The sequence below is a fragment of the Apodemus sylvaticus genome, chromosome 8, assembly GCF_947179515.1.
Source record: "Apodemus sylvaticus chromosome 8, mApoSyl1.1, whole genome shotgun sequence".
Taxonomy (NCBI): Eukaryota; Metazoa; Chordata; class Mammalia; order Rodentia; family Muridae; genus Apodemus; species Apodemus sylvaticus.
In genome coordinates, this window is record NC_067479.1 from 80,795,429 (window position 1) to 80,822,935 (window position 27,507).

General features: G+C 45.0%; 1 protein-coding gene across 1 annotated transcript in view; it reads left to right on the forward strand.

The window, feature by feature from the left end:
• The first annotated feature begins 2,682 nt into the window (after window positions 1–2,682).
• Window positions 2,683–27,507, forward strand: part of Gch1 (GTP cyclohydrolase 1) — a 37,915-nt gene continuing 13,090 nt past the window's right edge. The window contains exons 1-3 of the mRNA XM_052191695.1: window positions 2,683–3,160; window positions 23,124–23,233; window positions 25,826–25,881. Coding sequence (XP_052047655.1) covers window positions 2,845–3,160; window positions 23,124–23,233; window positions 25,826–25,881 — 482 coding nt within the window. The 5' untranslated portion in view covers window positions 2,683–2,844. The remainder of the gene's footprint in view (window positions 3,161–23,123; window positions 23,234–25,825; window positions 25,882–27,507) is intronic.

The following is a 27,507-nucleotide window of genomic DNA, read 5'->3' on the forward strand; positions in this document are numbered from 1 at the left end:
GCCCCCATGCATATCTCTTATACTTACAGACATGTATACACATTTTGGCAGTGTTCAAGATGGAGCATGTGGCTCAAGCATGCTACGCAAGTGCTTTACATTTTTTGTTTTGTTTGTTTATTTAGTCAGGGTCTCTTTTAGCCAAGGCTAGACTCTTAAGTCTCTAGATAGCTGGAGATGACCTTGAACTCCTGACCTACTGCTTTCCCTTCCCCAGTGCCTGGATGACTGGCGTAGGCCAACATATCTGATTTACACAGTTCTGAGCACAGAACCCTAGGCTTTTCGTGTGCTAGGAAGGCACTCTACCAACAGAGGTACGACTCAGCCCCATTCCTCCTATTTCAGACCAAAGATGACTCTGAGATTAAGCAATGTTCATGTTTTTTTCCTGAATGTTTATTTGGAACAGATAGATGTCCAATAAATATCAATTACAATTTATAGTAATAGACTTTATCAGTACAAGACAACCCCAGGGCTTATCTTCTGCTTGATCTGATCTCAAGCTTCGTTACACCTATTTATAGGTAACAGAATCAGCATAAAATATTCTCTGAAACAAAGAAGACACTAATTGATTGCTTGATAAAATCCACCTTTGGAATTATGACATAATTCCTCCCCTCCATGAGAAACAGGTCCCCCTCCCCCAATCTCAAAGTAAATAATCAAATCAAAGCACGTGTTACTGCTTAAGAGCCCGTTGAGTCACCAAGCCCTTAAGTCCCAGCACTTGGGAAGTAGAAGGGGGAAAAAAAGCCCAGTTGATCAATAACATTTATTTCAGTTTATACCAACTTCTGGAGAGTGAATCTTTGTACTTAAAGTTGGATCAACCTACTATTTTCCCACAAAATACAAATAGATTTTAAATGAAAACACCTCCCCTCCCTGCTTGCTAATCAATTTTCCCAGGGTCAAAGTTCTGGCTACCATAAATGTTAGCCAGCAGGAGGCTTACTGCAGGTAGGAAGCTAATCAGTAAGAAAAGCTAGCCACGCAGTGGTAAACTCTCCGAGATAGACTAGCTGACGGCAAGAAGGGATTCTCCCACCTAAAGAAACAGTCTTAGGCTGGGTGGTGGCAGCGCACCCCTTAACCCCAGCAGTTGGGAGGCAGAGGCAGGCAGGTTCCTGAGTTCCAGGCCTGCCAGATATTATAGAGTGCATGTCAGGGCTACACAGAGAAACCCTGTCTCAACACACACACACACACACACACACACACACACACACACACCTACCACTGCTACCACCACCACCACCACCACCACCACCAGGAAGAAGAAGAGAAGAATAGAATAAATGTACTTAGGAACGCTGAGTTGGGGGGCAGATTATGCAAGTGCTCTTAACTACTGAGCTAACTGCTTAACTGCTAGCTCCCTTCTTGTCAGTGGTTAGTTTGCCAGGGACCAGTTCTTGGCCGAGTACACCCTGTCCAGCTACAGGGTGTAGCTAACTGCCCTAGCCTTCTTGCTGATCACCAAATTCAGGGTAATGAAAGAAAACAAGCTTCCCTAGTCATTGTGAAAGATAAGGTCAGGGCAGGTTAAAACAGCAGACAGATCTGGCAGCTCACAAATATTATTATCTTCCTAGGCATAGGGGACTCCTCTGAGTGCCATTTACTGTAACTCAGGCCTTGATAGAAGCCAGAGGGTTCCCTAGAGTGGCAGGTGTGTGTGTTGTATACATTTTAAACAATTGAGCAAATTTCAAGTCACAACTTCTCTAGCCTTAAAAGCAGGAGAGAGGCAGTGCTCATGCTTTTAATCCCATCGTTTGGAAGTACAAGGCAGGCAGATCACTTGAATTAAAGGCCTTCCTGGTGGTAGACATAGTGAATTTCAGGCCAGACAGAGCTGTACCATGAGACTCTGTTTCAAAAAGTAAAACAAAGCAAAACAGAAGAATGAGGGGATGAGTGGAACAATGACTCATGAGGTCTCAACCCTAGACAAAGACCAAGGAATGCTTAGACTGGGGTAGTCTTCCCCAGGAAAGAGAACACCAATACCAGGTTAGCCCTGAAAACGTATACACACATATGACATTAACTTGACTGACAGGTCGTATTTATATATTTAGAAACACACACACGTAACAACTATTAAAGAAAAAGACTGTGAATTTAAAAGAGAGCAAGGTGTGTGTGTGTGTGTGTGTATGTGTGTGTGTGTATGTGTGTGGTGGGGGAGGTATGTGGGAAGTCTTGGAGGGAGGAAAGGGAAAGCAGAAATAAAGTTAATTGTAATTTCGGGGAAAAAAAAAACCTAAAAGAAAAAATATTTAAAAAAGAGCACAAGGTTACTTATCACTATCTTGTTTGCTCCACCCTGCCTGGCCTGCCACAGCAAGGTCACCTGTTAGTTAGCACATCTTTCTCAGGGCAACTAGACCACAGCATTTTTGCAAACACGCCTCCTTTCCCTGTGGAAAGTGAGGGGGACCGGGTATCTCCATCTTGGAGGTTCTAGCTCCCCGGATTCTTGTCTCTTTGCAGACTCAGTTTTTCCCTTTGGACCCCCTCGGTTTATGTCTTGTGCAATTGCGGGGGTTTAGGGGCCATCCAGGAGGGCGGGGCGGAGGGGTGGGGCGAACGCCGTGACGCAAGAGGATCCGACCAATGAGAACATCTCGCGGTGCCGGCAGAGTCGCCCCGCCATAAAAAGAGAGGCGCGGCGGGGCTCCCCAGCTGGCAGCTGCCCTAGACTCCGCGAGTATCTCTCCCTGCAGATCCCCTGTCCGGGTGACGGCCACAGGTCACGGTTGCCGGCTACGCTGAGCCGCTGCGCTTGTTAGCACCCTAGGGTGTCTCGGGAGCAGTCGCGCCGGGTCCATGGAGAAGCCGCCGGGAGTCAGGTGCACCAATGGGTTCCCGGAGCGGGAGCTGCCGCGGCCCGGGGCCAGCCGGCCTGCCGAGAAGTCCCGGCCGCCCGAGGCTAAGGGCGCACAGCCGGCGGACGCCTGGAAGGCAGGGCGGCCCCGCAGCGAGGAGGAAAACGAGCTGAACCTCCCCAACCTGGCGGCCGCTTACTCGTCCATCCTGCGCTCGCTGGGCGAGGACCCCCAGCGGCAGGGGCTGCTCAAGACGCCCTGGAGGGCGGCCACTGCCATGCAGTTCTTCACCAAGGGATACCAGGAGACCATCTCAGGTCCGTGCGTGCGCCGGGGTGTGCGAGGAGCGGGGAAGCAGCTTCGGGAAGTGGGGGCAGCTCCGGGAACTTCCCCGAGTTGCTTCACTTTTGGAGCAGGGAGCCAGTCTTTCGCGTCCCAGCCCCAGCTGTGGCCCCGGAGCCTCCACCTGGCCGAGGCGAGGGTCCTTCCTGGGTCGTGTCACTGGCACTCAGGGCTCTGGGGAGGGGGCCTCGCGAGCGCAAAGCCACTAACACTCTCACCGGAGCGCCCGGAGCGCGATAAGGCACGTGTAGCACCCACCTTCCCCACTTAAGGATCCCGTGGACACTTGTTGAAGGGACTCTTGCGTCAGTCTGTGATCCAGCGCTTTTGGGTGAAGCCAGGTTTCCGTTACACACAGTGAGCCTAGTAAAGTTAGGTACTTGTAATGGGGTGGGGGGATTTCAGAAAGTTGGAATTCGCATCCGACTACTCCGGCTTAGGACTTTACCAAATTTTGGCACAATTCTGGATTCGTATTCCTACTCAGTTTGAGGTGTGGACTTTTTTGAGCTAGTATTATTGCTGAAAGCCTTTAATGCTTGCTCGCTCAAAAGAAATAAAAGGAAACTCCTGTTTCCACTCTGTGGGGTGAGGTTCACTGTACCCGAGATTCCGTGACCACCCCCCCCCCCCCCCATCGGCAGTTTGAGCCTGCTGGCAGCAAGTCTTTCCCAGCCAGTGATGAGGAGGCAGTGCTGTGGTGAAGTCAGGGTGAGGAGGAAGTGGAAAATGACCAGGGCCTGCTACCTATTTGGTAGGCAGCGTTGGCCTTTATTTTAAAAAGAGAAGCTTCTGCTTCCTTTGGCTGAGTTCAATGGCATTTTTTCCAGTTTACATCTGGGCATCTCTGTGACATGTTTCTTTGCCTCCACCATTTCTCATGGAAAATAAAATCGGTGCTGCTTTGAAAGGTAGTAATCCTGCTCCTGTCATCTTCCTGAAGGCGTTGAGAGACTGAGAACCGGTCCTAGAAAGAACAATTATTTCTGCCAGACCTTCCCCCACCTCAAGGAAGGGTGGGAGGTCAGAGCTTGAGAAGGGCGGGGCCCCAAAGGAAGCGAAACTACTTCCTAATAATTCGAGGAAGTGGACTCAGATCTAGTTCCGAGTCTGGGTTTCACGGTTTTACATTTGATGGTGAAAGTTTGGATCTCAAAAGCAGAGTTTGAAAATGCAAAGGCAGAGAACAATCACTGAGATTTTCCTGAGAGTTCACTGTCTGGGAGAGTTGGTGTATCCGATTGTCTAGAATGTAACCAGGAGGAGCATCTCGATAGCCTTGCTCATTCTGTAGACAGAAAGCTGGTCCTTGTTGGCGGCTCTCAGCAGAGTCCCTCACTAATGAGGCCCTGAGTCCTGCGGATCTCCTCATTCCGAGGGAGAGGAGCTTCTAGCCTGCCATCTGAGAACTGATTGTCATAGGCTTGCTTCGGAGCTGAGATTCAGCTAAAGAAGCCCAAGGGCTCCAAAGTCTCTCCCATTTATTCCCACTTATTCACGAAACAGCCATTGACCTAGAGACTGAAGATCTGTCTGTCTGCAGAGAAGGCAGGGCCGGTGAGTGACAGCTTAATAGGTGTGGAGCTTTCTTTTCCAGTGATAGAAATGTTCAGGAACTAGACAGAGGTGATAGTTACACAGCATCGTGACCACTGCTGGACCGTATACTTTACAAGTGGTTAAAATGAAGACTTTTATAGATATGTTACCACAATAAAAATCATTGATTAATTGAACATGTTTGATTGATATCAATTGAGGTTGTTTTTTTTTGTTTGTTTGTTTTTTTTTTTTTTTTAATATAGCATTGGCTGGCATGGAGCCAGACATGTAGGTAGACTAGACTAGTCTAGAACTAGGAGATCTGCCTGCCTCAGCCTCTGGAAGGCAGGGATTAAAGGTGTGAGCTGCTTCAATTGAATGGCCTTGGGAAACCCTGACCTTTGGCTTTAAGCATCACTTTATCCTTACAATGAGGAAGCTGATTGGGCATTTGTATATGGTGGGAACTAGGTAGTCCAGCCGCTGTTGGTAGATACTTCCTTATGTTGCAATATAGCAAGATGAATCAGTGCACTTTTCTACCAAGCATGTGGACAGAGAGAGGTGTGGACTGGGTGAGATCAACTTGTCACATGTAATAAATTATAGTAAAGATAAAATTTTTATATAACTTGTATTTATTTTTATTTTATGCATTGATATTTTGCCTACATGTATGTCTGTATGAGGGATGGCAACTCTTGGAATTGGAGTTGTGAGCTGCCACATGGGTGCTGGGAATTGAACCCAGGTCCTCTGGAAGAGCACCCAGTGCTTCTCTCCAGCCTCAAATGTTTAGTTTTAAATACAGTATTTTTATTAGTTTAAGAATTCCATTCATACCGGAGTGGTGATAGCAGCAGCACACACCTTTAATGCCATCACAGGCTTGTAGAGCTGAGTTCGAGGCAGCCTGGTCTAGGAGTGAGTTCCAAGGACAGCCAGGGCTACACAGAAACCCTGTCTCGAAACAAAGAATTCCATTCGTGTATACGATGTATTCCGATCAGATTCACCCCTCACCTCTCCTAATTACTCCTTTATCCTTCTGCCTGCCCCCTCCCTTCCTGCCCTCCTCTTCCCAACTTTCTGCCTTAAAATTTTTGTATTTATTTTTAATAAATTCATGTTTATTAATTTAAATTTATAAAATCTATGGCGTCCATATACTCATGGTTATGTGGCCATCCCTTGGACTGTGTTTGATCTGCTGGGAGTCACACCCTTAAAAGAACTGACTCTACCTCCCCCAGAAGTCCTGGACTGAGATAGACCCTTCTGAGTGGGGCTTTGAGTCTCTCCCATACATGGCTGGATTGTTGACTAATAACAAAACCTAATCCCCCCCCAAACAAACCAATTTCCTAATAATTTCCAAAAAAATTATTTTTTATTTTACATGTATGAGTGTTTTGCCTTCCTGTGTGTATGCACACCACATGCGTACAGGGACCCTCGGAGGCTGGAGGAAGGTATCAGATCTCTTGGGACTGGAGTTGCAGACATATGAACCAACATGTGGGTGCTGCCACTCAACCAGATCCCATATGTAAGAGCTGAGCCTGCCCTCGAGAACCTGATGTTCCTTTTAAAGCTTGTGCACAAGCAAAGGGATTTATATTGTTTGTATGCCTGGTGCTTTGTTTATTAATTCCTCTTTGACTTAGGGCAGAAATTATTTGATTAATACTCTGCATGTTTTCCTTTCTCTTCTGGCTTTTCTGTTCATTTCTTGCCCCGGGGGAGTTTGTCATTTTTCCACCGTCTTCCCTGTTACACCTTTCTCTTCCTTCCAGTGTCTGCCTTTCCTTGGGAGTGACTGTGGTCACCTGTGACAGGGCTGCCTGCATACCAAGTCTCCCTCTGGTTGTCACTGCTGTAGCTTGCGGGCTGGCAGCTTTCTTTCCTTAGCATGTATCCTAGGACTCCTGGCATCTCTAACCTCATGCGGTCTCCAAGGTAAGGAGGCCTCACCTTCACAGCTTCACACAGAGGCCTTTCTTAACCTCCTTGCAGGGACATCCCTGCCACACACCTGGCCTCAGTGGCTTTCCTTAGTTGTGGAGGGCAATTCCATAGCCCCTCTTTCATTGACTCTAAAGCCAGAACCACACGACTGAAACTGCCAAGGTCTGCTGCGGTCTGGGACTGGAACACGGCCCACTCTCTTAATAGCATCTAAACAACTTTCTATATTCAATGGTTTCCTCCAATAGTTTGCCTGTCCTGGAACCTGTTCTGTACACCAGGCTGACTTTGAACTCAAAGATCTATGTGCCTCTGGATTCAAGATGTGTACTCCCATGCCTTGACCTAAGGTGTTCTTAAATTCATTTCCACAAGGTGGAAGTGGGATCTTCCCAACATATTTCAACATAGAGTGACACAGGATATAGTTACCATTCCAAAACTATAGAAAGGAGTACAGTGTGGAGGCGCTGGACCAGAGTGAGACCAAAACCACATCTCCATGTCAACACTTTCCAGATCTTCAGTTCTTTCTAGCTTTGTTGACTGCAGCACACTTCTTGGAAGTCTGTGATCTGCTTTTTATTTTGATTTTAAAGGGGTTTACAGTTACAAGATTTCATGAATCTCAGAAGAGACTTTGAACTTCTGACTTTTAAATACTATTAAACCTGAGACTATGAGGGCTTTCAAAGTTGGACTAAATACATATTTCATTATGTTATGGTTACAAGTCTGTAGGGGCCAGGGAGTGAAATGTGGTTAGAATAGGTGTAGTCTGCATAGACTTGTGTTTGAATGCTTGGCCCATAGGAAATGGCCCTGTTAAGAGTCATGACCTTGTTGGAGGAAGTGTGTTATTATAGGGAAGGCATTGTGGTCTCCTATGCTCAAGCTATGCCCAGTGTGGTACAGTCTCCTGCCTGCAGATCAAGATGTAGAACTCTTGGCTCTTCCAACAGTATGTCTTCCTGCATACTGCCATGCTTCTTGCAATGACAATAATGGATTAAATCTCTAAAACTGTAATCCAGCCCCGGTGAAATGTTTTTCTTTACAAGTAGGAGTTGCTGTGGTCATGGTGTCTTCTCACAACAATACAACCCTAAGACAATTGATGAATTGCAAACTGACAGCTAAAGTGTCAATGTAGATAAGAAATAAAATTCTTGACTTATTTTACTTTTTAATTATATGTAAGCAAGAGGGGGAGGAGGAAGGGAGGGGAGCGCATGTGCACAGGCCGCAAGAGGGCACCTCATTCCTGGAGGCTCTAGTCATAGGCAGTTGTGAGTGCTAGAGTCTGAACTTGGGTCCTCTAGAAGATAGTACATGCTCCAATATCATGGATGAAAGGTAATTTCATGCCCTTGTTTTAAAAATATATATTATAGGACCTGTGGAGATGGTTCAGTTGATAATGTGCTTACTGAATAAACATTAAGACTCAAGTTTGATTCCTAGCACCCATATAAGAAAGCAAGGCAAGGTGGCATGCTTGTGCTTATCTTAGTACTGAAGAGGTAGAGGCAGGATCCCTGGAGCTTGCTGGCTACTGAGTCTAGCCAAATTGGCAGGCTCCAGGTTCATAGTGGAGAGACGGTCTTAAGAGATGAGAAACTGAAAGAAGTGACATCACACACACACACACACACACACACACATGCATTCAAACATACACAGATACACATGCATACAAACATACACAGACACACACATACACAGACATACATACACACACATGCATACAAACATACACAGACACACACACACACAGACACACAGATACATACACAGATACATATACACAGATACACAGATGCAGGCACATACACATACAGACACACAGAGACACACATACACAGACACACATACACAGGCACACACAGACATACACACCAGTTCATCTTAAGGGCTGAAATGTCAAGGAATAAACATGACCATGTAGCTCATTTAAATCTTGACTCACTAATAATTTCTGCTCATTTTGTTAGTGAATTATTAGATAGAGCTTATTTGTTGCAGAAAGAGCACACTGAATAAAGAAGAGGTAGGAAAGCTGTTGCTACAGTAGTTTATGTAGATCAGAGCTGTGGAGAGTAGGGGAGAAAACTAGAAATGGGGAGGTAAAGGTACTGCATGCAACACTGGAATGACCAACAAGCTTTTCTGTTGTTAAGACACACCATGACCAAGGCAATTTATAAAGGACATTTCAGTGGTGGCCTTATAGTTTCAGAGGGTGGATCCATGACCATCAAGACAGTGAGTGTAGTGGCAGTAGGCAGGAGTGGTGCTAGAGCAGTAGCTGAAAGCTTTAATCTCATTCTCTGGTTGGAGGCAGAGAGGGGGAGGGGCAGACACACAGACAGACAGACAGACACCCTAAGAGACTGGGCCTGACATGGGGTCTTAATCTCCAAGCCTACGCCCAGTGACACACTTTCTCTAACAAGGCCACACCTCCTAATCCTTCCAAAAGGGCTCCACCAACTGGGGACCCAGCGTTTAAACATGAGCCTCTGTGGGGGCTGGGCGAAGCATTCTCATTCAAACTGCTACCACAGCATTGGTACAGAGACCTTCCATGCCCCCTCTCAGTTTCTGGTTGTAGAACTCAGTCCATGTTCACTCTAACTTCTGCCTCTGCCAGTGTCCTTGCTTCTGTCTTCTGTGGATAGGGTTGATGAAGAGTCATGCTGAGGTGTGTAGTCATGCTGTAGTGTGTAGTCATGCTGTAATGTGTAGTCATGCTGTAATGTGTCTCATCTGAATTTGCTGAGTTACACCTGGAGCTGACCGTATGTAGTAAAATCATGTTCAGAGGCACCCAGGTTTTTGTGATTTTCTTGGTAGGGTACAATTCAACCCAAAGAAGTACTAAATATTTGTTCATAAGATTAACTGGGAATTTTACCAGTGTTTCTATTTGTTTGTTTGTTTATTTATTTATTTGAGACAGGGTCTCTCTGTGTAGCCCTGGCTGGCCTGGAACTCACCGAGACCTACCAGCCTGCCTCTTGAATGCTGAGATTAAGCGTTTGTACCACCAGGCTTGGAGGTACTTAAAGCAGAGTGCAGAGAATAGAGTGAGTGAATCTGGCTACGGTTCTTGCCCTCCTGGGAGGTCCTTTTGAGGAAAGAGGCATTATCCAGTCACGGGGAAGAGAAATGTGACTGTAGACACACGGAGCACTGAGCTTAGTGAGGACACTTGACTCGTGCTGGGAGATGGAAGTGTAATGGTCGCTTGGTGCCCTTGCTCGCTGACTTTGAGGCCTCCCTGAGCCCTTAACAGGTGTCACCTCGCTTTATCTTCATGATAGCCCTATAGAGCATGTAATATTCTCATGTAGTAGACAAGGAAACAGAGGCACAGGGAAGACTTGCTCCAGACGGCTGACAAGCAGCAGAGCTGAGCGGATCAGGAGCATCGGTCGGTGTGACCGATGACAGTTGATGATTTCAGTTGATGACAGTGTTGTGCTAATTTACTTGGCTTTCTTCTTCTCCTTTCTTCTCCTGCTGTTTGCTTTGTCTGGCTCTAGAAACTCCTCCACACCCTGGCATCTCTCCAGGTTTGCACCCTGTTGGTCATTTGAGTTCAAGTGTTTCAATGAGTAAGAGTGCAGTACCAGGACTGACCAGGAGGGGGCTGGCGTCTAATGACTGGTTTTGTGATTAGGAATCTGGATTGCAAGGATCCTAATTAAGTGTTATGTGAAGGGAGATATCTCTGACAGCTGTAGATTCTCCAGCAAATCTGTGAAGAAAGTTACACTCAGGAACGACCTAGAGTGTGGTAATTGGGATTATTATTTGGCAATTTTGTTATACTTAATTAAGACTGAGGATTTACTAGAATTTTGTTTTATAGTAGAACACTTTCAGAAAAAAAGGGGACTGCAGGCATTCCTTCTGAATCCTTAGCAACTTGTCCCATACAACTAACTGGTGGAGTTGATGGATACTTGGGTTTGTTTCTGAAGGAGAGAGCATTTGATGCGTTGTTAGGATTATGTATTTAAACATTGTCTTTAGAAGATTTTTTTTTTTTTGCTGCGTGTGTTTTGTGTGCTCGTATGCTCCCCCCCCCCCCCGTGTGTGTGTGTGTGTGTGTGTGTGTGTGTGTGTGTGTGTTGCTCATGGAGGCCAGAAGAGGATTCTGGATCCATGGAACTGGTGTTACAGGTAGTTGTGAGTCACCATGTGGGTGCTGAAAACCAAACCCAGTCGTCTGGGAGCGGAGCGCGTGCTCTGCTGAGCCATCTCTCCAGCCCAGAGTCACAGATTTTAAATTCTTTCTTGTAAAGAGCTCCAGGGTGCGTGAGAAGAAGCTGCATTCCCAGCATGCATCTCAGTGACTATCACACAGTAGGTCTGCCCTGCTTTGCGCCTCCTGCCTCACAACCTTTCTTCACTGAATCATCTTATAGCAAGTCCCTGGTGTGTTACGTCATTGCTAAACATTCTACTAATCTCTAGAATACAAGGATTTGAAAAACAGTAATGTATGCTCATGTGTGAAATTGACCACGGCCCCTGATATCATCCAGTTTCTAGCAAGTGCTTGCAGTTCTCTCACAGGCTTCTTTGTATTAACTGATCTTAGTTTAGACAGACATAGTACTAGGGAACTCTCCTCAAGGATCTTTTATGTATGTGAGTACACTGTCTTCAGACAGAGGGCATCGGGTCACATACAGATGACTATAAGCCACTATGTGGTTGCTAGGAATTAAACTCAGGACCTCCGGAAGAGCAGTCAGTGCTCTTAACCACTGAGCCATCTCTCCAGTCCCATCCTTAACCATTCTCTAGGTCTCTCACATTGACTTTTTAGACTCGTAATGAGTTGTTGAAGAAATGGCCCCTTAGTTGTGCAGAATCTCCCACTTCAGCCTTTGCTTATCTTATTCCCGAGCATTAGTCTATTGGGAGCCCCTATGTCTTGTATTTGCACAACATACAAATATCTTGCTTTCTCAAAACAAAAACTTTTAAGTATAGATAAGACTGCCTAGGAGGAAGTGGTTCTGTCTGTCTGGGGAAGCTAATTGTCTGTCTGTTCTGGCATTAGGCTCAGAGTGTCTCAGCTGATCTTGTCAATTACAGAGTTCCCAGCTAGCCTGTCACCTACCGACTGCCTAGATCTGGTATTTACTAGAAACGATGGACTAGTGATCTTTGGTCCTTTAATTTTAAATTTATTAGTTGGAATTCTAAGCGGGACTCTTGTGTCCCTTTAAGAAGGGGCCCATGTAACTCTGGCAAATTTTAAAAGTATACAAAGCTTTAAAACAGAAAAAGCTGTGTTTTTTTAAATGTCTTTAATTCTATAATAGAAAGCTACTTAATCATGACTTAATCTAGAAACTGCAAAATATGGCTGATATAAACTAAGAATTTTCATATGTTGAATAGCATTACAAATGGAGTCAAGTGATAAAGTGGGAAGAGACATCTACCCCTCATATCCTGGGCAGTGGGCTGATGATAATGTAGCTGATAATATAAGATGAGATGCTAGAAAACATTGGGAGAGATGTGAGTCTCACAATTGGAAATTGCCAAAGCATCTAAAGTGAAGTAAAGGAAATCCAAAGGGCTCCACAAACACCAGGAAATGTGATTGACTTCACTCTCCATGGGAGAAGCACACATGTCCTACATAGAGATACACTGTTCTTTTGTCGGATGGGCAAACATACAGAAATTTGATACTGTTTATTGAAACTATAAGAAAGCATGATGAATATACTCAAATGACCTAAATATCCATTGTCTACCAGTTCAGTGAGGGGTATGGGCGAGGATAGAATGCCCAGCCGCACTCCACAGTTGTCCACTGAGGAATGCTAGCATTGGGCACCAACCCCTGTAGACTCAGAAGTTCATGTGTAACTTTCAAGTTTTCTGAAAGCTGATAATCTGCTTTGACAGGAAGCCTTGCTAATAGCAAACAGATTAATACACTAGTCATGTGTTATGTATTCTATGCAGCAAAAACATTTATGAACTAAGAGATCATGTTTACCATGTTATACAACAGAGGAACTGCTCAAGAGAAAATTAGCAGATAAGTCAAGAAACTCATGGCAGTAGCAGTGAGAGGCAGTCATGAAATCACAATAATTCTACAGTTAACTAGTGTGTGGTGTCAGACACTGGGCCTGGGGCTGTGTGCATGCCAGTCAAGAGCCCTGCCACCGGGCAGTGTGACCAGCCCAATGGTTAATGCTTTTCCAATTATGATTTAATACTGAAATATTTATTTACATTTGATTACAAACAGTACAGTGTGTGCTATGCTACATAAGTCTATTGGAAGTTGCACTCCGCACATGTAAAAGCATATATATGTGTATATATATGTGTGTGTCTATCTATCTGTCTGTCTGTCTATCTGCCTATCTATCTATCTATCTATCTATCTATCTGTCTATCTGTCTATCTATCTATCTATCTATCTATCTATCTATCTATCTATCTATCTATCTGTATGAATGTGTGGGGAGGCCAGGAGTTAACAATGACTTAGTTGTTCCTCTACTTGATACCTGGGGCAGTGTCTTTCTGTGAACTTGATGCTCACTCATTGGCTAGATGGCTAGCAAGTCCCTGGAAATCCTCCTGCTTCTGCCTTCCTGTCGTAGAAAATATTTAATATCAATCCAGGGTGTCTACCCCATCTTTGATCATTCAGATAAATGACACCTTTATATTTATAATAAGCCTTTACTAGCACTAGTGCTGGACAGATATCTACCCTCTATGCTATTAAATCCTATTTCCACTGATAACCCCGAGGAAGTACTTAGAAAGTTTCATTTTGACTCCAGTTGGCCAGCCCTCGTGGCCATGCTTCCTTGACTCCTAACACAGGATGTCTTTCTCCCTTCTCCACCTTCTCTCGTCGTGGTCTTCTCCTGCCCTAAGCCTGGGGACACCAAGCCTGCCTCTCTCAGTTCTACACAGCTATTGGCTATTGGCATCTTTATTCACCAATCAGAAATAACTTGGGGGCAAGGTCACATAGTGTCACTTGGGACTAAGTGTGGACTTTTCTTGTCTTTGGGACAGCCAGGCCTTGGGGGCCGCACCTGGCATTATAGCAACAGGCCAAACCCCAACCCCATCCCAGTGCTGGGGTTATGACTGCCATGCCCAGTGTTTTTATGTTGGTTCTGAGGGATTTGAACTCAGGTCCTGATGCTTGTATGGCCAGCACTTTACCAACTAAGCTTTCTCTCCACCCTAAATATTGACTTTAAAAGTGGATTTGTGCATATTTTCAAGGTAGTAAATGATTAAAGCGGACTACTGTCAGGGTATATTCTATACATACCTTGATTTTATAAATGTTGCTAAGCTACCTGATTCTGATATCCCCAAATTGTCACTAGTATCCTAAGCAACCCATACACAGGGGAATTAACACAGTTCAACTTCATGGGCCAACTGTACTTTGATATTTTTAATTTTTTAAGTACATGCTTAGGTTTTCAAATAAATGGAAAATACTGTGACAGCCACTGTGTGTAGCTTTAGCTCAGAGAGAGCTCACCATCCAAGTTCATCTCATCATCCAATGTGTGAGGAAAATGGCAAGAGTATGAACTGTGCCCAGCCCTGTAACCTGCCCCAGATAGTCACTCCAGGGCGGCCATCCTGCAGACTCTGACCGCTGCTCCACACGGCCCTAGGGTTGTTCAGTTGAGACCCGCTCCTCAATGCACTGCTCAGGGCTCACCATTCCAGTTTGTTGCTGGTTCTCTCAGCCCAGTGGCTTCTGGTCCTCCAGTCAGCACTGTGAGACAGGCAGCGGACACAGTCTTGTAGCAGCAGCTGCTGTGGTCATTCTCCTGTTCACACGGCTTCCCGGGAAACACATGCCAGAGAAGTCCTTGGTTGACAGCAATGTCTTAGAGCACAGTTACCACTCGAGAGCCGAGAACCTTGGACCGCCTTCCATCTTGGCATCTGTCCCCCATCGAGAGCCAAAGCGGAAAGTTGGGTGGATAGTTGTTTCTCTAATTAAAGCCACACACCCAAGCCCTGCTGGTCAGTCACTGGTGTGTTGTTGGGGCTTGGTGACTCAGAACCACTCCGTATGCTCCAGTCTCAGTCTCTCTAGTCTATGACTGATGGGCTGAGGAGGCTGTCCCGGAAGGAAGCAGTTAGCAGTGCCAGGGTGCTCAGCCATTAACATTGATCAGGGACCAGAGATAGAAATGCATGCTTCACCAAAAGAAAAATATCTAAACACCAAAATGTAAATATTAGGAAAACTTTGCAAGGTATAAAATAAAAAGAAAAGAAACTTTGACTCTTAACACCCAAGCAAATTCCAGGTCTGGTAAACACTGCCAGTCCTAGATTACTTGACTTAAAGACAATAAGCCCCCACAAAAAATAATAAATATAAAAATAACTCAAATATTTAATATACCCTGGACAAAAGCATTTTCAGCAAAATACAATTTTTATTTTACTGGTCCAAACAGGTGCAGGCTTATTTGAGTTTCTTGGGATACAGGTTGTTGGTGTATGAATATGGCCATGATTCCATTCATTTATATCTCAAAAGATATCCCGCTTCCCAGTTATCCCCTCCACCAACCCCCATCCCATGATATCCCACTTCCTGGATACCCCCCATACCACACCTGCCCTCCCTGCTCCCCTTTGCCTGTATGAGGGTGCTCCCCCACCCACCCACACTCTCCTGCCCATTGCTCCAGCATCCCCCTACGCTGGGGCAGCAAACCTTCCTGGAACCAAGGGCCTCCCCTCCCATTGCTGCCAGGCAAGGCCATCCTCTGCTACATCTGTAGCCTGGATCCTTCAGGTACACTCCTCAGTTGGTGCTCTAAATCCTGGGAGAACTGGGTGGTCATGCCAGCCTCTGTTAAAAGACAGACATTTAAGACATTCGTTTATTCAGTTCTAATTTTTTTACTATAGAGTAACTCAGCATGACATCCCTCCCTCCCGCCCTCCCTCCCTCCTTCCCTCCCTTCCTCTCCCTCCTTCCCTCCCTCCCTCCTTCCCTCCCTCTTTCTCCCTCCTTCCCTCCCTCCCTCCTTCCCTCCCTCTTTCTCCCTCCTTCCCTCCCTCCTTCTCCCTCCCTCCCTCCCTCCCTCCCTCCCTCCCTCCTTCCCTCCCTCCCTCCCTCCCTCCCTCCCTCCTTCCCTCCCTCCCTCCCTCCCTCCCTCCCTCCCTCCCTCCCTCCCTCCTCCCTCCCTCCTTTCTTTCTTTCTTTCTTTCTTTCTTTCTTCTTCTCTCTCTCTCTCTCTCTCTCACTCTCTCTCTCATCTCTCTCTCTCTCTCTTTCTTTCTTTCTTTCTTTCTTTCTTTCTTTCTTTCTTTCTTTCTTTCTACGTAGACTAGGCTAGCCTAAAACTCATAGAGACCTATGTGTCTCCCTGCTCTAGTGGACTGTTGCTGATACAGTCCACAAGGGTAGTGGGAGTAGAGATTTCGTATAGGGTTCAGAAACCCTGTGAGTACATACAGTGTATAAACCACTCTGGACCCGCAGACCAGTAGTCAGTAGGCAGACCAACTTTACGTAGGTGCCTGGAGACTTATAAAGTTTAAGGGGACCGAGGGTAGGGACATCCAGGATGTACTGGTAAAAGGTCATTGGCTAGGAGCTTAGGGTACCTGGAATGACTCATCAGCATGGAGAAACATTTCCTGAATCGCTGGTGCTGGCTGACAGGATTTATCAGGAGGAAGAAAATTGGTCCTATGAGACACAGTGGCATGTATAGATGTAGAGATGTATGGGGGGAGGGGATGGGAGTCTCCCATATTGCACTGAGCCCAGAGGCTATCTGGTCATAGTGGACTTCAACCTTAATTAGCAAAGTTTTCCCACAGAGACCCACCTGCCTCTGCTTCCTCAGTGACAGGACCAAAGGCACGTGCCACCACTGCCTGGCTGCAGTTCTGCAAGTAACAAATTTGATAACAAGTAAGGAAATGTTATAAGGAAATGTAATTTGGATTATAAAATTCTTGCTTTCATAAAAATTCCTCAGTATTAGCTTGAGGCTGGGACAGTTTCTCCAGAGTGTCCCTGATGAAATCGGGAGGATGATAAAATATGAGGGGAGCAGAGGTGGGTAAAAATCTCGGACTGGGGCTGCCTAGACCCAGGCACTGGGTGCTGGGAGAGAACAAATGGGAGCCAGGCAGGGCTGAGTGCAGAGCACCAGAGGCAGCCTAGAGGGGGCTTGACAACACGGTTCTGGGTTTGAATCATACAACCTTCAAAACAAAAGCATTGAGGTTTCATTTAATGTCCAGCTAGCCATTGTGAGGGAACAGACCAGTGTGAGAAACATTCACCAAGCTCATTCAAACCCAAGACTAACAGAACTCTCTCTACATAAGCAGTTATTATGGCAAAACCATATATATATGTGGTTTCAGCATTATTTGCATATGTTGCAGTGACCCCACAAGATTGTAATGGAGCAGCAAAAACAAAACAAAACAAAACAAACCGCTGTTGACCAGGACAACCCACTGCCAATGTGTGCCAAGCTCTGTGCTGCCAGTAGGTTAAGAGCATAGCCACACAGCTCTGAGCAGCACCAGTCCCTGACTAAGAGTAAGCCACCACCATGCTGGGAGGGCTTTGTTAAACTTGATTGTAGTTTCAGGGTGTGCTCCTGCTGATTCACCTTGGGAGTCTGCCCTGTTGCACCTGCAGAGCCCCCCACCTTCTGTTAGTTAGTCTTTCTGTTAATCTGTCTGTGCTTTAACCTTGTGCTTTGTTTTTCCTGGTTTAAAAACAATAGAGTAAACATGTAAATATACACACCATTAACATCATGTAATATGTAAGTATGTAAGTCATGTAACCATACCCCACGGTATTCACACAGAAACAAACTGCTTAGTGATTCGTTTTGCAGAGCATAGCACTATCATGACCAGGCATGGTGGTACATTCTTGTAATTCCCAATACTTGGGGAAATGTGACCTGGGTTACATGAGACTCTATTTCAAAAAACAAAAAACAAAAACAAAAGCATATTCCTATCATTAAGCAGTGTAAATTTAGCTTTATTGAACACAGGAAGCTTACCCGTGACCCCGTTCCTGTTAGCTGTATGATTACTGATATGTCTGTAAAGTTGTCCTTTTCATTTTACATATGGTGGTAACACTGCCTCACCTGACCTGCTAGAAGAACTAAGAAATGACAAAAAGCACTGGATAATATATTCCCCCTTTCATGGTGAAAGAGAACCATGGAATTGGCTTAAGAATGTAAGACACTTTGGGGCTTTGAGTCACCATATTAAAAGTCCAACAACCTTGAGGCTTTTGCTCTGTAGGGACATCTTGAGTACACAGAGAGACCACTTGTTGGTGTTTGAGACATGGCTGAAACACTGAGTCAAAGCCCCTAGCTGACTCTACCCCAGATGGGGAAGAGTAGTGGCCTGACATCTGCTCTGGGTCCTGTCTCATTTCTGGTCCACAGAATCTATGGACCCAATAAGCTATGCTTTGGCACACTCACTTCCGGCTATACAGCAGGGCAGCCTTCCATAAGGGGAAGTAGACTCTCAGAGTAAAGGAAGAGCCTTGAAACTGTTTTAGGCCATAGATTTGAATTTGTGAATTTCCTTGGAAGGCTGGCAATGGGAGGTGCCTGAGTGCCCTGAATGAGGGGAGGGGAGGGAACCTGAGATGCCTGCATTGTTAGTGGGCAGGGCAAGAGAACTCCCGGCTGACTTCTGAAGGACACCTGACTTGGTGTTATAAGGGCACTATGGAAATGCCAAAGCCCGGAAATGGAGCACTTCCTCTGGTACCAGTAACTGTGGTGCCAGGGGACCCGATGACGTGGTGCTGTGGGACTTCCAAGTTTCTATGAGGACAGTGACACTGGGAGAGCTTGAACCTGTGACACAATTTTTTTTTCTCAAATGGGATAGATTTTTTTTGTTTTGTTTCTGTTTTGTTTTTTCAAAACAGGGTTTCTCTCTGTAGTCCTGGTTGTCTTGCAAGTCATTCTGGTTGGCCTAGAACTCACAAAGATCCACCTGCCTCTGTCTCCCAATCGTTAGGATTAAAGGTGTGTACCACCACTGCCTGCTGATAAATTTATCTTTCATTGCAAGAAAGATATTAATTCTGGCAAGAGCCTGCCCTGGGTTGTGTTGCCCCCGCCTGCCTGAGCTCCGGTGCTCCTTCCCCTTATCTTTCTCTTTCTAGACAGGGCGTAGACCCTGCTATATCTTTCCTGTTCTTTGGATGGATATTGATTCAAGGCACCAAAGCCATCTTTCATCAGGTTTGCATGCTGGAAGATAAATCAATGGCCTTGAATGCCATTCCCATGCCCCAAACAATGATGATCGCAAAAACAAGATGGAATTCCCCATGTCTTCCCTTCTTGCCCTTCTCCCTGGCAAAACAGGTGTGTTTAGCCTAAATGTGCACATATGTATTTGAGCAGGAACAGTAGGAGATGCGAAGGTTCTGGGTAGCAGCAGAGACACTCTGCACCAGGTGTTCTCCGTGGGGTTGGTCCAGCATCACAGTATAGGGAAGGAAATCTGATTCTCAAGTCCACCCAGACCTACCAAGACTGCGGGTGGCACCCAGCTATTTGTGTTTTAACACAACCACAGGAAGGGTCTGGCATCCTTGCTTCAGAAGATGCTTAGAGAGCATCCCATGCGTGCCTTACTGTGTTTTCAGGAGGGGTCCAAGCAGGCAAGAGGCTTGAGGAATGGCTGCTCAGCCTTGTTGCTTCATTGCGTAGCACTGACAAGGGTGGTGTGGACAGACCAGCTTCAGAGACTGCTCTGGTTTCCTTTGTGGTGGTGACTAACAGGCAGTAGGAAGGAGGACGCTGTGGACCGTGTTTCCAGGGTTACCTTCTTGCTGCTGATAGCAGGCAGGAAATTAAAGCAATCCGTGATAAAGCTTTGTTCTTATTATCCACAGATGGCAGCTTTCAGATATGTGGGAGCAAACCATAAGTAAATATAGCTGGGAAACTTCATTATTGAAGAAAAATGACTTGGTGAGGTCAAGTTTACAGTCTGGGTTCATTTTAATGAAACGTGATATAGGTAACATAGTCGTGTCAGTTCTACACAAAGCATTGCCTTCGGACGGCAATTAGGCTTCTTCTTGGTTTGATTTTGAGTATATAAACATTCATATCGCCGGGCAGTGGTGGCGCACGCCTGTAATCCCAGCACTCGGGAGGCAGAGGCAGGTGGATTTCTGAGTTCAAGTCTAGCCTGGTGTACAGAGTGAGTTCCAGGACAGCCAGGGCTACACAGAGAAACCCTGTCTCAAAACAAACAAACAAACAAACAAACAAACAAACACAAGCTCCATTTCTGTCAACTCAGGTCCAAGCTACCTGGCATGGCTGGGGAGATGATGGCTCAGTGGTCAAGAGTGTTTGCCTGCCGCTCGCTCTTCTGAGGACGCAGGTTCAATTCCGAGTACTTCTCACTCCAGATGCAGGGATTCTAGGTCCTCCTGTGGACTCCAGGCATCTGCATCCACATGTGCACACTCCATCCCATACACAGAATTCAAGGGAAAAAACTAAAAATATGACAAATTCCATTTTAAACACATTTCATCTCCAGCTGTTTCCCTTTGTTCTTGTCTGTTCTTATCCCTTGTAAGTATTTTATTAGGTTTGTGATTTAGCCTTCTATCATTTTTTTTATACTACACATGAGGCTATATACTGTATTATAATGAAAAGAAAAATAGGTAAATTTATTAAGGAACGGGTAGCATCTCTGAGCTCTACAACGAAAGTGTGAGTTGGGACAGACATATACACACATTGACATAATGCTATTAAGTATAAATACACACACACACACACACACACACAGTCGGCTAGTTACAAGGTGATGGTGATGCTCAGGCCTTTCTTATCGCCCCTAAATTTTCTCTCTGTCAATTTGCAATCTGTTTCACACACACACACACACACACACACACACACACACACACACACACACTCACCATACTTTGGCCTTTCCTAAAACATCACACCTCGGGCAATGATCTGTCAATTGGCCGTCTCTTCAGATTGCACAAAAATGAGCTGAGAAGACTGTTCTGGCCAGGACATGCAGGCCTCTCAGACAGTGCTGCATATGTGATCTGTCATTGGCGGTTACAGCTGGGCGGTGCAGGAGGGGAGCCTTCCATGTTTCTGTGTGACTTTATGCCACACAGAGACCTAACATACTGCTATAAGTTAGTATGTTTTTCACTGAGTTATACTGCATTGTTTATACACGGCAGTTCTTAGATATTATCCTTTTTTTAAAGTTTTGAAGTTATTTTAGACTTATGACAAAATTCCAAAGAGAGGGTTTTCATAGATCATTTCACCAGCTTCTACCAAAAAGTCTCCCGTGCTCATGATACAGTTACTAATACTTAAGTTAATATTGGCATAATGATGCTAGCTAACATGTTTTATTCAAATTCTGATTTTAGTTTTAATTGCACTTAGCTCTCCTATTTCACTAATCTCTTCTCTGAAAATTTTACGGCTTTTCATGTTTTTTATGACCTTAATGATTTTTCAAAACATTACCCACAGAACCGTGCCTGATGGTACATTCTTATCTTCCCAGCTACTTTGAAAGCTAAGCTGGGTGGACTGGTTCGAGGCTAGCCTAGAGGGCTTAGTGAGCCCTTACCTCTAGAAAACTACTGAAGTGATCTTAAAGTGTAGCCTATTTCTCGGGTTTCCTGATGATTAGACTACAGTTGTAAATTTTGGGTAATACCACACAGGTGTTATCCAATGTCTTTATGTCCAACAAGTGGCTGAGTCACTCCTGATCTGCCAAGTCTCTGCACTGTAGGGTTGCCATTTTTCCCACTGTGCCTTGCCTAAGGTCCAACAGTCAGCTGGTTCCTCCTTAGCTTGAGGCTGACTCTAACGTGTGCTGTGTAGTTGTGAGAAGTTTGAAGATTTCCTTTGTCAGAGAAAAAGGATGTCTGGCATCCCCTGCTCTCTGTAGTTCATTTAGAAACACTGTTTTGTTTATACCCTCATGTTTATTTCTCATAGGACCAAGGATTTTAGTGAGCTGTTCATGGCCTTATCATGATACTGAACTCTTGGAGAAATCCAGGGCACTTCTGGGAACACCAAGGAGCTATATTTAAACTGTTTTTAGAAATATAACTAAAGGTCAGGGCAGAGTATTCTGCATAGGAGACTGCTCCGGAGAAGGGGTATTTACTCAGAGGATGACAGAGCTTGTCCCTGCTCCAGTCCTGTCCCTGTGGTCTGTGCTGAATGCCCGCACATGCCCACTCTGGCTAGCCACACTAGTGACTCTCCTACCACTCAATCCAAGGCAACTCCAAGCGGCCTGACAAACAGAGGCTCATGCATGACTCAGTGCCTGAGGCCCTGAAGGTCAGGCAGTGGGGGTGGGCACGTGTACATCTCTGTGACTCATAGCCTGTCTCTCGGGGGCGAAAAATGCTGGGGGCAGCTGCAAAGCTACGCTCAACCCCCACACTTATCTTACTGTACTGTGTGGATTAGGTATTCCCAGGATCCTTGGAGTTACACACTAGCTGTCCTGGTGTTACCTGGTCTGCCAAGCTGTGAGATCAGGGTTCTCCTGTGCATGTATTGTTTTTTTAAAAGTGACAATGACACGTGACCCTCATCCTCTCACGTGACAATGACACGTGACCCTTACATGCAATGTTGTCAACGCCATGGCTATATTGCAGTGATGGCTGGCTGTAGCTTCTATCTCTTTACTTTTCTGCAGTCAGGGCAGGGTGGTCCTGCTGTCACAGAGTGTTACATGAGCTCAGTGCTCCCTTGGGCGTCCTCTGGATAACCTTCTCCTTTGCACATGGGGAAAGGACTGTTACTAAGTGCAGCCTTTAAGCATAAGCATCTTGTCTGAGCTGTCTCTTGGCTGCCTGGCCATACATGTGAGGCTCACAGCTTACATGACTGCTGCCCTCTAGAGACGCATACACACGCAGAATATAGGATCTATTCCTTTAGGAAGGCAGCTGCTTAGAGTAAGTCTGATGTTTCCCCTGGTGATTTTGGAGAATTTTGCCAAGTTTACAGGCCTGTGGATTTTTGTACATGTTTGTTAGGAAACGTGATGGTGGCAAGAGCGACCTGTCTTCACCCCAGTACATAGCCGCCCACTTTGTCATGCCCTCTCCCCTCCTCCCTTCAGCTCATGATACAAATTCACTTGGAAGTCTGAATTTCTCCTGAAACATTGTCCAGAGGATGGTTTAATGTCAATTAAGGAAAAGAGACCACTTGCTTAGAAGGGAAAATTAATCTGTTTTCATTTTTATTTTAGTTTAAAAATATTTACTGTCCCAATTTCATGTTTTTCTGGTTCCAGATGTTCTGAATGACGCGATATTTGATGAGGATCATGACGAGATGGTAATTGTGAAGGACATAGATATGTTCTCCATGTGTGAACATCACCTTGTTCCCTTTGTGGGAAGGGTAAGTTCTCCTTATTGCCTAGTAATTGAAGAAAGAATAATGGAAATCTTAAATTGGGACAATTGTATTTGAAACTGTCAACTGATTCTTAATAATCTCAATATTTATAGTCTATACAGATAATTTTTGACTCTATCAATTTTGGCTAACCTAATAATTGGAAATTTAGGCTGAGCAGTAGTGGCACATACCTGTAATCTTAGGGGCAGAGGCAGGCAGATCTCTGAGTTCGAGGCCAGCCAGGGCTACAAAGAGAAATCCTGTTTCAAAAAACAAAAACTAAAAAGAAAAGGAAATTTGAAAAGCAAACCAGCCAGGTGATAGCTTATGCCTATAACATTAACAATCGTAAGGTGGAGGCAGGAGGATGGAGAGTTTGGGGCCAGCCTATGTACATAGAGAGACTTTGTCTTGAAAACAACCCCCAAAGATGGCCCACACAAACCTTTCATCATTAGCGCCCTGTTTGTTGGTTGGGATAATGAGATTAAACTTGCATCTTTTAAGGGTGATTCCTGCTGCTTTGAAAAGCTTTGCCCTGTATTTTGAGTGAACTGTTTGCTTCAAGGTCCATGTGCGCAGAGCATGACATCGTGACCTGAGCAGGACTGACTGCAGAGTTTCTGGAGCCAGAGGTTTTGGTATTAGTGGATTTAATTGGATTCTGTCCCTTTTTATATTAGGGAAAGAGAATTGAATGCAAGCTAGATAAGTCAGAGTGGTCATTAAATGCACCTTTGAGGACATGAATACTTAACAATAGCGATGTCCTGTTATGCCAACTCTCATAATAGTGTAATTCTATTTTGACTTTTATTAATTTTCCAACAGGAAATTTGGAGGGTATAATGTGAATATGTAATATTTTCTTTGCTTTTTGTTAAAATATTTTATTTTCTTATGGTTGGAAAACCTAAAAATGGCACAATGTATAAATATTTTCATTGTTATACATTATTGCATTGTACAAACTGCAATTCTGCTGTCTTGTTTTTTTTTCTTGCTGTTAAAAGCAGCCTGACCTGTGTTAGCATGGTGGCATACACCTTTAATCCCAGAGCAGAGCAGAGCAGAGGCAGGTGTCTGCCTAGCTTATATATCAAGTTCCAGTCCAGCCAAGGTTCTTGTAAAGAGAAACTGTGTCTTGAACAGCCAACCAATCAAATCAAAACAAACAACAAAAACCCCAACCAACCAACCAACCAACAAACAAGGCTGCCCCCAAAGCCAATATGGCCACTAACTTTCTCTTGATTACATATGAAACTGTGTCCGCTGGGATGTATCTAGGAGTGGGATTGCAGGGTCATAGGTGTGTCCATATTCACCTTGGTCCCTACTGCTCTTCAGCTCTGCAAAGGAACATGTGGGGATTATCAATGTTTTATATTCCAGTAGCACTTGGTACTTCACTCTTTAGTATTTAGTGCTGTCTGTCTGTCTGTCTGTCTACCTACCTACATATCTATTTATCATCTATCTACCTACCTATCTATCCACCCACCCATTTATTTTATCTATCTAATCTCTGCACACTTAAAAAAAAACTTTTAATTGAGTCTTTGTGGATTTCACATCTTTCACCCCAATCCCATTCATCTCCCTGTCCCTTCATATCACCCTCTGTCCTTGCAGCCTCTCCTCTCCAAAGAAAACAAAACCAACCAACAACAAACAAACAAACAAACATACAGAATCCTGCCATGGAAGCTGTGCTGTACCACGGCGTGTCACGCGTACACCGTTTGCCCCAAACAGCTTCACTTGCAGTGCTCCCTGCGATGAGGTCTGGTTCCAGGCCTCTGGCTTCAGCCACCCCTCCAGTACTGGATCCTCAGACATTCCTCTGTTGCTCTGTGCCATGGAGACCCTGCAGCTTTGGATCTGAGGGACCTGCCCTTTCACATACGTCAGCAGTTCGTGGATGGGGTGGATGTTGGTGGGCTAGCTCAGGGTCCTGCATCTGGACCTAGGTGGACCCTGAGTTAGTCAATCCTCCAGCACGCCTAGGCCTGCTCCATGCAATAACATGCAATAGCATTGTTCGTATGCACAGTGTCTGCCATTTTAAGGAGTCTCCCTGACTACACTGTGATGTTATGTGCCCATTTTTTCCCCTTATTGAATATAGTTTTTCTTGTCAGGCTTTCAGATTTGAATCAAGAATTTTACCAAGGAACATTACAGGTTTACTTTTGATTTGTCATTTTAGTAACAAGTCTGTTCTTTTTTTTTTTTTTTTTTTTTTTTTTTTGGTTTTTCTAGACAGGGTTTCTCTGTGTAGTCCTGGCTGTCCTGGAACTCACTCTGTAGACCAGGCTGGCCTCGAACTCAGAAATCCTCCTGCCTCTGCCTCCCAAGTGCTGAGATTAAAGGCATACACCACCACTGCCCGGCTAACAAGTCTGTTCTTGAGTTTCTTCATGTAATTTGAAAGTATGTATGGAATTGCTTCATAGGTTTTAAAGATATATTGTCACTGTGATAAACTTAACTTGTGTGTATGCTGTGGCCTTCCTATATCAGTTTGTATTGTTACAAAGTGCCTTCTCTGTTTTTATTTAGCTGGTAATTTTTCTTTCTTCCCTGAAGGTCCATATTGGTTATCTTCCTAACAAGCAAGTCCTTGGTCTCAGCAAACTTGCCAGGTAAGTATGAGGTTTCTAGAATTGTTCCTATTTGCTAAGACTTTCAAGATTTCTTTCAGGCTGGAGAGATGGCTCAGTAGTTAAAAACACTGACTGCTCTTCCAGAACACCAGGGTTCAATTCCTAGTACCCACATGGCAGATCACAACTGTCTCTAACTTCAGGATCTGACACTTACACAGATGCATGCAAACAAAATACCAATGCACAAAAAATAATTTATGATAAAAATTTGTATTTTTACCCGTATGAAGCTAACTTAGACGTTATAATGTAACTTAAATCTGTTCTTACATAGGTGGCCCTAGCGCTGTCTCTGCCTTCTTCTCCCTCACGGCCTGTTCATCTCTCTCCCCAAGCCCATTACTGAAGTATGAGCTCACAACTTTCTCTATAGAGTTTTCCCCAACTGGAAAAGACCAAGGGTTACCCCCAGTTCAGCCCTGGATCTTAAGAGGAGGTTAAGCTAACAGTGAGGGATAGGAGAGGAGACACATGAGTCTAACTCCACTATCTTTCCTTTTGGAGGGACAGGGAGTAGAAGAGTATTTGCATATATGGAGAAGAGCATCCAGTGCATAGCAGAAAGTACTTGTAAGTCAAAGACTGGAGTTAGTTCCATGCTCACAGGAAGGCCTGGTCTTCTGGGGATATCATGTGCCTCCAAAGCCCCCCCTGACTCCCAGTGAGTGGCTCACGGGTAGAGGCAGTGGCTCGTCTCACTACTCAAGGTACTTTGCCAAGAGTTTGCCCGTCAGTTGAACAGAAACAGCTAGAGACTACATACTTCACGTTAGTGAGTTCTCTCTATTGTATGTTCTCATGGGTGCTAGAAAGGGCTTGCTCTGCAGCCGTGGCTGGGGCTTCTTTTCAGTGTGACTCCTTCCCGGTTCAAATACAGCTGGATTGGTTGGTGCTTCCCAACGTTACTGACATAGAGACGTTTTCTCTTTTCTGTGAGTACATTCATGTTTACAAGGGGTCAGAAAGTGGAGGATTTCACACATTGCTGTACAATAAGGTTTCTGTCCACTGCACACTCAATTATGTATTGGAAAGTTATTCATACAACACATCATAGGATTTCTGTTTACTGTGAACCCTGTGGTTCATGTGATTGAAAGAACTGTGAAGGGTTTCCCTATTGCTTATACACAGGGTTTCTCTCCATGAGTTCTGTTATATCATATAGAAGGCAGGTACAACCACTGAAGGTTCTCCCACACTGCTTTTAGACACATGGTGCTTCTGTCTGGAGTCAGAAAGCAGAGGATAACTGAGGGTCCCTGCCCTCCTTGTTGCTGATAGTCACAGAACTGAACTGCAGTGGCCATACTTAGGGATGAATAACAATGTGGAACCTCTGTCCTCATGGCTCCCGCTGGAGTTGTCTTCTTCGCTGTCTGTAGATGAGATAAAGGACTCTCTTTGGGAACACCTTTTTGTGTGTTCTCAATCTGTCTATATCTTCACTCTGTCACTTTCTTTCTGAGTTTTTATAGCACACACACTGGTCGGGCCTTTCTGGTGTTTTCTGTTTCCAAGCTGTCAGAGTGTCCTGGTCTCTTCACCAGGAGGTCACACAGAAACACAAGCCCAGCCACTAGGTCCCTGTTAGCCTGTTAG